The 14,142-nt window shown below is 44.8% G+C and overlaps 1 protein-coding gene and 1 pseudogene across 1 annotated transcript; both read right to left on the bottom strand.

Moving 5' to 3' along the window:
• Positions 1–851: 851 nt before the first annotated feature.
• Positions 852–4,788, bottom strand: LOC125510354 (annotated as a pseudogene).
• Positions 4,789–7,497: 2,709 nt separating this feature from the next.
• LOC125510353 (putative G-type lectin S-receptor-like serine/threonine-protein kinase At1g61610) lies at positions 7,498–11,638 on the bottom strand. Its single transcript, XM_048675505.1, has 7 exons — positions 10,217–11,638; positions 10,013–10,114; positions 9,307–9,500; positions 9,003–9,210; positions 8,689–8,926; positions 8,459–8,609; positions 7,498–8,368 (listed from the first exon to the last, which is right to left on the bottom strand). The coding sequence occupies exons 1-7, from the start codon at positions 11,547–11,549 to the stop codon at positions 8,066–8,068; spliced, it is 2,529 nt and encodes an 842-aa protein (XP_048531462.1). The 5' UTR covers positions 11,550–11,638; the 3' UTR covers positions 7,498–8,065.
• Between the last annotated feature and the right edge of the window lie 2,504 nt (positions 11,639–14,142).

Raw genomic sequence — 14,142 nt, forward strand, 5'->3', positions numbered from 1 at the left:
AACAGTGTCGCTGACTTAGTACTAAAGTTGTATCGAATCAGCAACGCTTATATTGGACACAGGAAGTATTTATCTTCCTCATCTAACCACCTAATCACTTGTATCCAATGTAAAGGTCACCTTCATTGAAGTGTTTTTCTTCAAAGTCCCTCCTCATTTAAGCAGTATCTTAATATATATTTTTTGTAAATGAGACTATCAAGGTCTCTTCAGTTGGGGTAGTGGCGGGGCTTGGGTGACTTGGTGTCAAGGTCTTGGATACCGGGGCGGCGGCCCTGGTGGTAGTGGCACGACGCTCATGGGCAGAGCCCCTGCCTCGGTGCTGCCCAGTTGCGACGGCCATGTGGGCGGCGTGCTAGCCTGGGTGTGGCGCTCGGTGGTGGTGACTGTTGGCCGGGATGAAAATCTGCTCTATCTTCGGACGGACCTTTTTGAAGGCGTCATCGCGGCTCTCATTACCCGTCGTGTTGCTCCAGGGGAAACTCTTATCCTCGGATCGGGTGGTGGCGGCGCTCCGGTGTCGTATCCTTCCTGAAAGCGCCGCCTTGGAGCCCACGGTTCGTCATATGCGGTTTCACTTCTTCGCGGTGGCGTGTGCACTGTGGAAGCCCCCGGCTGCTCTTGTAGTGCTAGGAATTGTGTTGCTGTGCTCATCGCCTATGTATCATGCCTTGGGTGTGTGTGCGCGCGCGTGTGTTGTGGGAGTGTGCATTTGTACCGGGTGCTATTGATCACTGCTTTATATATAAAGCGGGGTGAAAGCCTTTTTCGGTAAATGAGACTGTCATGCAGACAAAAAACGAAAGATAAAACATATTAAAAGATAACGACTACTAGGCAACACATGAAAAATCACTATTTTCTTTTCTTTTTTACAGAATGTCATCACTATTTTGTTGAGCCATACATTTTACAGTAGTGTTAAATTCATAGATTTTCCTTCGAGAGCAGTTCGATGAGTCTAAAAATAGGATTTATTTCATCTGCCCTCTATCTCAGTAAGAGTAAAACTGTTCACGGAAGTTTGAATATCATTTCTGATTTGATCCATTTCAGCACTTCGTCGCACAAAGCAGGCAGGGCGATTGGGGGCTGTAAGTGTGGTGCTTCCGTTCTCTAGGACAAACACCACAGATGACATGAGCGGCCTATCGTCAGGGTTCTCTTGGACACACAATAGCGCTACATGGACGCAAAGTAAAACTTCATCGGGTGAAGTATCTATGATGGATGAGTCAGGCAACTCCTCAGTCTTGTCTTCCTTCCACATATTCCATGACTGAAATAACCAAGAACATCGATCATATCAATTTAAAATGTCTATGTCAAAAGATGCTTCAGATATTTGATGCACTTCTGGAAATGAAAGTTAAAGGAAGTCGTGTGTACTCACGTAAACTGTGAGGCTAGGGAATCCCATGGTTTGACTAATGGAGTTTCTCCTTATACCAGTTACAACCTCCAGTAGTAACACGCCAAAACTGTACACGTCGGACTTGGTAGAGAAGACTCCTTCCATTGCATACTCAGGAGCCATGTAGCCACTATTTTGATCATTTCAAGTGTAAGATTGAATTTATTGAAAAATTAATATGAGTTTTTTAGTGGGTACTCACTATGTTCCAACAATGCGTTGGGTATTTGCATTTTCTTCATTATCGCCAAAGATCCTCGCCATACCAAAATCAGCTATCTTGGGTTTCAAATTTGCACCGAGCAAAACATTTCCAGCTTTCAGATCTCTATGAATTATGGTGAACCTTGAGTCTTCGTGAAGATATAGAAGTCTCCTTGCAATCCCTTTGATTATACGGAATCTTGTCGCCCAGTCCAACATCAGTTTTCTTGACTCATCTAACAGAAGAAACAACTGTAATAAAAATGTTTTGAGTTGAATTAGAAATGATGGTTTGTTATTAGAATATGTACCAAAAAGGGTAGAATCTAAACTCTTATTAGGTAGATACTCGTATATCAGGAGTTTTTCATCTCCCTCGCTGCAACATCCAAGAAGTCGAACCAAGTTTCTATGTTGCAATTTGGCAATTAGAATCACTTCATTCCTAAATTCTTTTGTTCCTTGTCGAGAATCTCTACTTAGTCTCTTGATTGCAACTTCTTGACCACCTAACATTCCCTAAAGAAATGTAATGGAATCTTAGATTTAAATTTGCTATATGAAAAAATTAGCTCTCATGACTAGAATGAATATTAGGAAAGAGCATAGAGTTACCTTGTATACTTTACCAAAACCTCCCTTTCCAATCATGCAGGTTTCAGAGAAATCTTGGGTTGTGAGGGCAATTTCTTCTAGTTTTACGAATGGAAATGCTTGATCATAGTGAGGGTTTTCTTCTTCACATTCGTCAGAGATACCCATACCATCCGATCTTATCTTATTTGGATTTCTCCAATTTTTGTTCTTTCCTGTTCCCATAATGTTAAAAGTCACTTCCCCTCTAATTAGCACAACACAATAATAAGAAATAATATAGTTATATTTTACTTCATATAACTATTGAGGTATGCATAGTTTTCCCTAATTTGCAAACTCATGGAATTAGAGGAAATAATCCAGGAGGCGCGTCTACATAGTCCCCCCCCCCCCCCCCCCCCCCCCCCCGAACAAAAACCAGACACAGCCATAGTGACAGCAGCTGTGTGACAAGATGTTTCTCTTGTTTTTAACCTCTTTAACAAGCAATATCACCCTTTATTAGAAAAGGTGGTTGAAACCCCCAGCCTGAATATGGAAAGCGGCAAGACAACAATGTGATTTATCTAACATGTGGAATCCATATTATCTACTACTAGATTACATTTTATCATTAGATCACTCCAAACAGTAGCTGAACCATGCTCTAAACTATCTAAAATTTATTTGATCTCGTTTTATATATTCGACAGATTTTGAAGATTTTATAATCTAAGGATATATTGTGGTAGTAGATGACGTAGTCCAAGTTCGGCCGGGAAAATGTACTCTCTCATAATCTGGGCAAATATAACATTTTACTAAAAGGAGTATACTAAACATACCTCTGAATTTTAACCATGCAAGGGAGATGCATACGAGTACCAGAACACTAGAGCCTAAAATTGGCAGCACAATCCTCACTGCATTGCTCTTTATTCTTTTACCTGTGCAATAAATACATATACAAGAAAATATGATTTAACTATTTCTTGGTTGACTAAGAAATAAATTGTTCTAAGTCATCACTAACAGCCATTGAATTTTAACATCATATGAAGTACGAAAGGGACAAGAAGATCTTCATCCGAAGGCTATTAGTATGGACCGAGAAATGACTATTGCTAGCAACAAAGCAATGGTCACAGTGAATGATAGAGCTGGAAGCTTGTTATTGAAAACTAAACAAGTCATAGAAAGAGAGAAATGAAAAAACCAATAGGAATAAGAGGGAGAAATTAAGAACTGGTACCAGTTGTTGCATCCATGCTTGCACGCCGGAGATAGAGAGTCTCACCGCCGAGCTCCCCCACCTTTCCTGTGTCAACTAACTCCTCGTTCCACACCAAGCACCTCGTCACATCCCCTCCAGACCTGCTGCTGCTCAGGTTGGCAAACGCGTATGCCACACAGGAGCAATTGCGGCTGCACTCCTCCGCGCACTCCTCGAACTTAATCCTGCCCCCACCTATAAACAGAAACCTGTCAGGCGACTTCATCCCCGGCAAGGCCACGAAACCGTCACCACACCCTCGCAGTGCCTCCTTCCGTCGGCACCCTGCCGAGAATTTTCCACTGGTCCACTCCTCTGTGCTAGTCGGCTCAAAGCCATCAAGGCATTTGCATGTTGGCACGATGGGTGCCGCAGCCGTCTCGTCACAGTAGCCATACGGGCCGCAGTAACTGTAGCGGTCGCACTCAGCAGACGGAAACTTATAAAGGATAACCCATGTTGATGTCCTGCTGCTCCAGCTTTGGAGCTCATAGCCTCATACTGACCATATATAGTATGTTAGCACAAACCTGGTGCGTGGGGCGCCTTCAGAGAGACTATAAGTGACATATGTTTCATCGTCATTGTCGACGAAGGCCACTGGCATTCGTGACAGCCCCAAGTTGTAGTTGGTGTAGGCTCATCACTAGGTATCCTGTCCAGGGGGCGCTGCGAGCCACCAAGTGATCCCCGTCCCATAGGAATACTTGGAGGGATCTGTTCGGGTCGCTGCCATAGGAGAAGCGTGCCCCTCCGAGGGGACACCAGACAGCCGGTGGTGCCGCGTGTGCTATTCTTTATCTGTTGCTTCACGCCAGGGAGGAATGTGTCTGTGCCGTGGAAGCTCTGCCACTGCATAGTGCCATTTGACGACTGAATGACGAGATTGCCAGTGTTCAGAAGCACTGCCATCGATGTAGAAGATCCCAAGCCAGTGGCCACGTTGGTCGTCCAAAGGACACGACGGCCACCATTACCATTGGAGAGAACCAGATTAGAGGTATTGGTGAGGGAGACCATTGGTGGAGAGGAAGAGGTGTCGGTGGCCGGGGTTTCTCGGTTGGCGACCCACACGACCGTAAGCTCACGGATGCCGTTGTACCATATGCCTAGGTACAGACTGGACGTTGTTAAATTGGAGGGGTTGAAGAAGCCAAAGGCAAATCCACCATCATTGGAGACGATGGTGGCTTCCAGGGAGAGCGGCTCGCTGGGGACAAGCCGGTCCTCGGAAGCACTCAACTGCAGGAAGAGAAGGATCATGACAACGGTGCAGGTGGTGAGAGCCGGCCAATCCATGATCGGTCAGGCTAAAATCTTAGTGCTAATTAAGACCCAGCTAACTCTTGCTAGGCTAAGTGGGGATAAGTACATAGTTGTACTAGTCCTTGGTCTACAAGCAAGCGATGCCTAATTTGACTAAGCAGCATCCACGAGTGTTGGACTGCGGAAGGAGATGATTGAATAACGCAAAGTTCTTGTACTTCTGGTAGCTGAGAGTAGTTGAGAGTTGACATCTCAGCTGTCCACGTCGGGAGTTGGGATGCCACCGTCACTGCTGACTGGTCAGATTAGTGACTGGAACATTAGGTTACACGGACAGCTTTTGTCTATGGGAAACGTTTCACGACAGGGCACCGGCCGAAGCTTTGGCCGGTCGCGTCTATGCGTGAACGTACCAAGCGACTCACCTAGCGACACGTTGCGTCTTCTCCCTCCTGTTTCTCTTTTTCCCGTCGCTCGTCTCTTTCTCTTCCCGCTGCCATCGTCAGCATTCGCCGGCCAGAGGCCTCACAGGGCGCCACCGCCATTGGGAATCAGCCGATCCGTCTGCCCTCGGCCAGATCTGCTCGGACCCGACCACGTCTGAGCTGCAACCCACCACACGGAGCTGCAACCGTTGAACCTTTTTCCTCCAGGAACGGCACCGCGGCGATGATGGCCATGGGTAGGCGTGGGAGCTCGGCGGAGCAGCAACAAGTAGCTGTGAAAATGGTTGCAGCAAATTCCAACGCCGTTTGTAGCAAAACCAACTATGGTTGCAGCAAAACGACGTCATCTTCATCGCGGGATTCACAGCTAAGACAATTAGTTTGAGGATTTTTTCATTGCCGGTTATAGCTTTTGTAACCGCCGGTTGTAGCTTTTTGTTTGTCGTCCATGGCTTACGGCTCCACGGTTGAAGCTTTTTTCATCGCCGGATGAAGATTTTTTCATCGCCGGTTGTAGCTTTTCTTTAGTCGTACATAGTTTTCCGTCGTACGAGTTGAAACTTTTTTTCATAGCCGGTTAAAGCTTTTTTTGTCAGCGATTGTAGCTTTTTCCATCGTCGGTTGCAGCACCGGGCATCTCCCCTGACGCTCGATTTTTTTTGTTGCAAACTGGATATGAGCGTGCGGCAAGCACACCGGTGAGCTTCGGTCGTCGCCACCGGAGCTGCAACGGTGGCCATGGAAGCTACAACCGCAGGGGTGGGCTGTTGCATGGGGCGAAACCAGTGACGAGGACGGCCGCCGAGGACTGGGACCGGCGACCAGGGCGGCCGGGAAAGATGGCCGGCGAGGACGGCGACCAGGGACGAGGAGGGTAGGCGAGGGAGGGGCGGCGACGAGGGGGAACGCGTGCGGCCGGCAAGACGGGGTTCGCGAGAGGTAGACGACACTCGTTACGCGCTCGCGAGAGAAAGACGACGACCTGATTGGATAAGGATCCAACGGCTCGGGATGGGCCGATCTGGCGGCTAAGGTGCGACCGGCGCCTAGCATCGTTTGTCTATCAACACTTCAACAGTCACCATCATTCGGGACTCTTCTTATGCAAATGGAGCAGCAACAGTATATATATACTCCCTCCGTTTTTATTTACTCCGCATATTAAAGTTGACTGAAGTCAAACTTCCTAAAGTTTGACCAAGTTTATAAAAAAATATATAAATATTTACCATAACAAATCTATATGATGTGAAAGTACATTAGATAATTAATCTAATGGTGTTGATTTGTTATTGTGTATGTTAATATTTTTGTCTATAAACTTTGTCAAAGTTTATAAAGTTTAACTTTGACCAGAGCTAATATGCGGAGTAAATAAAAACGGAGGGAGTACAAAGTGATCTTTGTGATATTTTAATATTTTATATAGGCAACGTGTCAGCCTATACTATATTTTGAAAAATACTCGCAGATGTTATCATGCTGAGATCAGTCGTGAAACATTACAAAAACAAATAGACAGCTAATCTTTCTCTAGGGGAACAGGCAGCTAATCATAATGCTCTTCAGGTAAATAAAAACGTCCTGCGCGGGTGAAATCCCCAAATCCCAGAGAAATCCTTCTCCCTCCTCCGCGTTCATTCCTCTTCCATCTATCTGGCTGGGTGGCTAGTTCACTTCTGCATATTCGATATGTCCCACTGCTGACTAGGACGGAAATGTGGGCTCCTTTCTGCCTAATGCTTACTTCGTCAAATCAGCCCAGAAGCTGCAGATCCACGTCAGTAAAATGCTTGTCATACACTAAATGTCACGCTCTAACTTTGTCAAACCCCGTTGTTCTAGCATGCTTATGTATATTTTTGAAACACCCGGCACAATATAGAGGCACACGCTGAACCACAACCCCCTCCCCACGCGCACAGCGCTTACGGAAGATTACAGTCATGAAAAGTGAATGTTAACAAAATCACCAAAGACGTATTAGGGTCGAGGGAATGTCACCTCCTGATGAAACAATAATGTACTGTACTTTAAGAAGACACATGGACCATCAGACCGGCGGAGGTTCAAGGGAGTGCTCATTTTTGGCGAGTGCTCATTTGTTGAACTAGGATTGGTGCTATTTCGTCCATAGTTGTTCGTTGATTTAGCTTAACTAACTCTGTCGTAGAAAGTATAAAATATTTTTCGCTTCATCAGTACACACACAAAATTTATGATAAAATAAATCTGAATTCAAGCACCAGTGCATCATGCTACATACAAATTAGCGGGGATAAAATAGAATTGTCACTCGCGTGGTAATTCCATCTAAATCAAGGAAGTTTGTAATATGTATTGTAGAAAAGAAATTTAGTAGTACAGAAATCGACCATAAAAGATATGCAGATCAATATTGTACAATAACATCAGTGAAGGGACTAACATCACAACCCCTTGTGCTGATGCGCATCGTGGCGCGTTGCAGCCTGAAAATGCCGACATTAATCAGTTTTGATTGCAATCTTGCTCCTTTGTGAACTGTCCTAGCACAGCCATGGTGCCGTCGTGCGGAAAAGATGGATATAAGATTAGAAACCACATCCGACTTCCAGGATTTGACGAGCAGACCTGTCACTAGTGGGCCGAATGAACAAGTACGTGGGTTTCACTCTTCAAGGTAAACACAAATGTACATTTCTAATAAGAAGGAAAGCAACTCCCTACCTAATTAATCCATTGAGTCATTTTGCTGTTATGTTGTCAGTTTGAAAGTTCATGATATTATCTAAGTTTTTTTTTCTTCCCATATGAGCAGGGCAACAAAATGAAATACAATAAAAATTTGGAAGATATTTCACTGGGAAAGGCGCTGCGACATGTCTAAATAAAATAATAGTTATTTCATCTACCCTCAATCTCAGTGAGAGTAAAACTGGTTCTGGAGTTCAGGATATCATCTCTAATTTGCTCCATTTCTGCACTTCGTCGTGTAAAGTAGGCAGGGCAAGTAGGGGGTGGAAGTGTGCTGCTTCCGTTCTCTAGGACGAACACAACGGACGACATGAGTGGCCTGTCATCTGGATTGTCCTGGACACACATGAGTGCTACATGGATGCAAATCAAAACTTCATCCAGTGAACAAGTATCCATGATATATGTGTCCACCAAATCCTCTGTCTTTCCTTCCCTCCACATATTCCATGACTGAAACAAGAAAAAGTATCAAAAAGAATCTTCAAAAACTTGATCTATTTCTAAATTTTGGAACTTCATAGAACTCTTGTGGGCACTTACATACACAATGAGGCTCGGGAAGCCCATGATGTGACTATTGGAGCTTCTTTTTATACCAGTCACAACCTCAAGTACTAGCACACCAAAGCTGTAGACATCGGACTTGGTGGAGAAGACACCTTCCATTGCATATTCTGGGGCCATGTATCCACTGTGTGACCATTGCATTCACATTATTAGAACTTGATTGCAAGTTTACATGGTCTATATAAGCTGAAAAGGTTACTCACTATGTTCCCACAACACGTTGGGTGCTTGCATCTTGTTGGTTATTGCCAAAGATCCTCGCCATACCGAAGTCTGCTATCTTCGGTTTCATCTCTGCATCTAGCAAAACATTTCCGGCTTTGAGATCCCTATGAATTATAGTTAGTCTTGAATCTTGGTGGAGATACAGAAGTCCCTTTGCAACCCCTTTGATTATATTAAACCGTGATGTCCAATCCAACATCATTCTTCTTGAATCATCTGTACATCAAATAAACGTGAATTGATTTGCTTTGGATTGTTTCGTGAAATTGTGGGTTGTTACTAAAATATGTACCAAAAAGGGTAGCATCTAAGCTTTTGTTAGGAAGATACTCATAGATCAGCAACTTTTCATCTCCCTCCCCACAACATCCGAGAAGTCGAACCAAGTTTCTGTGTTGTAATTTGGCAATTAAAATTACTTCATTCTTGAATTCCTTTGTTCCTTGTTGAGAATCACTACTTAGCCTCTTGACAGCAACTTCTTGCCCACCTAATAATACCTAAAAAGTTTAATGGGAAATTAGACCCTGTTTTTAAATATGAACAACTTTTGATTTTAGAATGAACTATCGGAATGTACCAAATGATCAAGTTACCTTGTAGACCTTTCCAAATCCTCCCTGTCCAATCATACATGTCTCAGAGAAATTGTTTGTTGCTAGAGAAATTTCCTCGAAACTTACAAATGGAAATTCATGATCATGTGGAGAGTTTCCTTCCCCTGGTTCATAAGAGGTACTTATACCATCAAATGTACGCGTCTTGTGTTTTCTCCACTTTGTGTTCTTGCCTGCTTGCAGAATGTTATAATTATTTCTCGTCTCGTGAGTGTATGATTGACATAAAAAGGAAATGTTATATTTCACCAGTAGAACATTCTCTTGTGGACTAGAAACCAAATCAAATAACTTGATAGGCGCTTATGTCAGCGTGGAAGATGGTATACCTGACAAAATGATGCCCGCCTAATGTCTAAATTGAGGTTGACGTGCTACAAGAACAACATTTTCTCCCTAGACACCTCCTCTCTAGTTTATGCCATCCTCTCCCCAAGCAAACATTTGAAGTTTTGAACACAAGTATCCTTGAGTTCATATTACCATGACGAGCTATTGTTCTAGATTGCCCATTGTGGTTATACGATTGACACACTGGCTAAGTCACACTCGAAACCACCTAATGGATTATTTGGTATTGTTCAGTGATTTATAAGATTTTTGTCCGATATTACAATACAATAGTATACAAACTTATAGTTCAGGGCCGAATGAACTTTCACATGAGGAAAAACTGTATACGTACCTTTGAATTTTAGCCATGCCACAAAAATGCATAGGACTGCCACAACAGCCGTTCCTAAAACTGCCAGTACAATGATAGCTGCAGTGCTCTTTGTCTTCTTACCTGTGCAATGCACAAATACCATAAAAAGGCAAGTGAATGATCTAATCATGAAAGTGTGTTGGTATAGACAAAATAACAAGAAATAGGGAGAAAATTTGGCACCAGATGCTGCATCTAAGCCTGCAAGCCGGAGATATAATGTGGTGCTGCCAAGTCCTTCGCCGAACTTCCCAGTGTCAATCAACTCCCCCGCCCACACCAAGCACCTTGTCACGTTTCCTCCAGACCTGCCACTGTCCAGGTTGGCGAATGCGTGCGCCACACAGGAGCAATTGCGGGTGCAGTGCGCCGCACACTCCTCCATTGTGCTCATGTTCCCTCCAGCAAACATGAACTTGTCTGGCGCTTTCATCTCCATCAAGGCCAAGAAGCCGTCACCGCATCCGTGCAATGCCTCCTTTCGCCGGCACCCTGCCGAGAACCTACCAGCTGCCCACTCATCAGTGCTTGCTGGCTCGAAGCCATCAAGGCACTTGCATGTCGGCATGGGCGTTGCTGTCTGGTCACAGTAGCCATACGGACCACAGAAGCCATACCGGTTGCACTCAAGGGATGGCCACTTGGCGAGGATAACCCATGATGAGGAATTGGTACTCCAGCTCTGGAGCTGGTAATCTCCAGAGTAGGTCACCACATACCTCGTGTGTGGCGCGCCAGCAGAGACTGTGTAAGTGGTGTAGATCTCCTCCTCGTTGTCGACGATGGCCATGTAGATGATGACGGACAAGCTGCCGTTAACCTGCTGGTATTGGTGCTTGCCTTTCACCAGGTACCCTGTCCATGGCCCTCTACGGGCCAGCGGGCGGGCCCCATCCCAGAGGAATAACTGGAGGAGCGTGTCCGGGTCGCCTCCGTAGGAGAAGCGCCCCGATGATGGGTCGTCGGGCCCCTTCCAGGACACCAGGCGGATGCCGGTGCCGCGCGTGGCATAGCTGATCCGTATCTTCATTTCAGGAAGGAACGTGTCGGTGAGGTGGTCGAAGCTCTGCCACAGCATGGTGCCATTCGGTGACCGGACGATGAGGTTGCCGGTGTTCTCAAGCACTGCTGCTGCTGCAATGGAGCTTGAGGCATCGGCCACATCAGTCATCCAAACGACACGGCCGCTGCTACCATCAGAGAGAACGAGGTTGGAGGTGTTGGTGAGGGAGAGTGTCGGCGCAGACGAAGTGCTGTTGGTGACGGACGTCTCCCTGTTGGCGACCCACACAACAGTGAGCTCCGGTATGCCGTTGTACCATATGCCCAAGTACAGGCTGGCCGGAGTGGAGTTGGAGGGGTTGAAGAAGCCCAAGGCGAAGGCACCGTCATCGGAGATGATGGTGGTGCCAGGGAAGAGCCGCTCACCAGGGACAAGCCGGTCGTCGGACGCCCGCAATGGCAGGAAGAGAATGATCAGGACCACAGTGTAGCAGGTGAGAGCGGGCCAATCCATGATCGATCAGGCCGAAATATTCTGCAGTACGTACGTGCTCTGGCAATGTACCAATGGTACCTTGTTCAGTACTTCTGTTGCTAATGCTGACATGCTGTTAAAAAGTGCAAAGTCTGGATCGATGCTTGGTCTTTACACGCAACAACGGATTAGTGTTAATTTCTTGACAAATTGGTGACCAGATCCAGCATTCACGTCAGATTGATAATGAAAGGGGTGACTGAAAAATGCAAAGCTTTGAATTCTGGTTCGAGTTGAGAGTGTCTTGGAGTTGACATTTCAGCTGTCCACGTCAGTGGCTTACGACCTTAGAATGGCAACGACCGGCGGTGTGAACTCAGCTGGTCAAACCACGGCGCACGGTATGAATCCAAACGTCGTTTTTCGAAAGGGTTTTACTATTCCTAAGGCGACTGAACACTCACAATGTTCGGTCGAACGTCCGATCCGTGCAATTGGAAGAAAAGGAAAACTTTGATCCAAGGGCTACCAACAGTTGACTGAGGATTAACTGTTTCCAAGTCGACTTGGACACTCATAAAGGAAATTAGTTTTACCGCCACGTGCTTCAAAAGACCATGGCGAAGGCACCAATTATCATCTGACAAAATTGTTGGTGATTGGTTGGGCACACACAACGACAGCACGAGTAGGAGGATGAATAACAGGGTGACAGTGACAAAGATGTCATGACAACTTCATGGGGCCATTTTAGACATGGTCAGAGTTAACATTATACCCGAGGGTTTCCCACATCATTTGTACGATAATATTGTTATTGGTGATACACACATGAATTGTGGTTGATAAATTATTGTTAGGGAAGTAGGGTGGTGTTGAAGAGCATATAGAAAGATATAATGTTAGAAATGTATGACACAACTTGTGGAAGAACATGAGTGTTCGAGAGAACATGGGGAAAAAATTGCATCCATCTACAACATAATTCGTGTAAGTCATGCGTATTGGAATGTCTTGTTCTAGTCCATGTAATATTTATAAATATCTTGACTGAGTGTTCTACCTTGCACAACTGACCAAATATCATAACAGAAGTATGACATCGATCATTGAACCAATCAATCATCAGGGCATCCTAGAAGTTACTTGCCCTAAGAAGTCTACATAACCACTTTGTACCATTATGGTTGGGTACAAGCCCAATCTTTGAAGGAGATCACCAACTAATCACGAGAGCATTGCCTAAAACTGGCCTTAAACGCGAGAATGTATTGATCCACATGATGTGATGGTTCCAAAGGGCAATTGTGTTCCATCCAAGACAACAGTTGTGCGGTTGGTACCCAAAGACAACCAACTGCCACGTCTCAGCGTAATATATAAACTTGGCCTACATGTTCCTTTTAAAGAAGGGAACCACCAAACGAGGAAGGCATCGCCACACGTGACAACGCTGATCCTGACCTTTATGATCGGGATGACTGTGTCGATCAGGTGATTTAAGTTTTTCCACAACGAGGTGTCATTTGGCAACCAGGCAATAAGGTTCTCAGTATTTCTGAGGACAATCGCCGCACCAATCAGTCCAAGGAGTGAACGACATTTCGGTGAACTGCCATGACAACTTCAGCAGACTATTCCAGACATTCGGGCAGACGAGTTGGATGGAAGTCTGGTCCAATTACCCATTTACCATGTGTTTGTGGATGTCATCTTATGCCTGGGTAAATGGGCAAGGGTGACCAGTGAGCCCTAAATTAGCACGGCCATTTAGCCCCAGGAACACTTCCCATATTTGTTGTGCACGATATAATTATACTTCTATGTCAGTTTATCTTTTTAAAAATTGACTATGTGACTATTCTCGATTAATCTCGGGGATTTTCCAAATTTTGCTTGATTGGAATGGAAACTACAGTTGTTCCGTTGTTGCTAAGTTGTCGTGCAAAGTGTTACGATGCTGGTGATGTGGGCATGCCCACTAGCAACGGGTATGGGTGACATTTTTGTGCCTGTCATGGGCCAGGGCCAGGGCCATGGGCATGTCTTACCTGTGCGGGCACAAGCATAAGACCCGGTGCATTATTGCTGATCCACGCGTAAACTGTAGCTGATAAATTGTTTTTAGGGAGTCGAAAGAGAACGAAAGGGTTAAAATGCTAGAAATATAGCTTGTTCCAATTCCAACTGCATATCAAGAGTGTTAGCAAAGTAGATGAAAAATTATGACAAGATGGAGATTGTGGGGTGAATGAAAAAAAAATCTGAAACAAAGGGAAAATTCATCGAAACTCCTAAAAATACTGGTGTTTGTGTAAAAAAAGTCAGAAACTGCATGTGGCACTAAAATAGCTTCAAGTAAAATTGACCCTGTGATTTACATTCTTTACCCAGAAACTGTTTAAGAAATAATGTTAATCTAGATCTAGCTGTTCTAATTTGTAGCTGTGAGACAAGAAACAATTCTGGAGTACACAAACTTGAGAACCCCTGCATAGTATTCAAATTTCCCCATACTAGAAAGCCATAACTGATTAATCAGAACAAGAATAATAAGAAATACCATGTTGACAAGAAAAATCAAGTGACTGCACAGATGCATGTACAAGTATATATTATTATGCAACTAAGT

This window comes from Triticum urartu, chromosome 5 (genome assembly GCF_003073215.2).
Source record: "Triticum urartu cultivar G1812 chromosome 5, Tu2.1, whole genome shotgun sequence".
NCBI classification, from domain to species: Eukaryota; Viridiplantae; Streptophyta; class Magnoliopsida; order Poales; family Poaceae; genus Triticum; species Triticum urartu.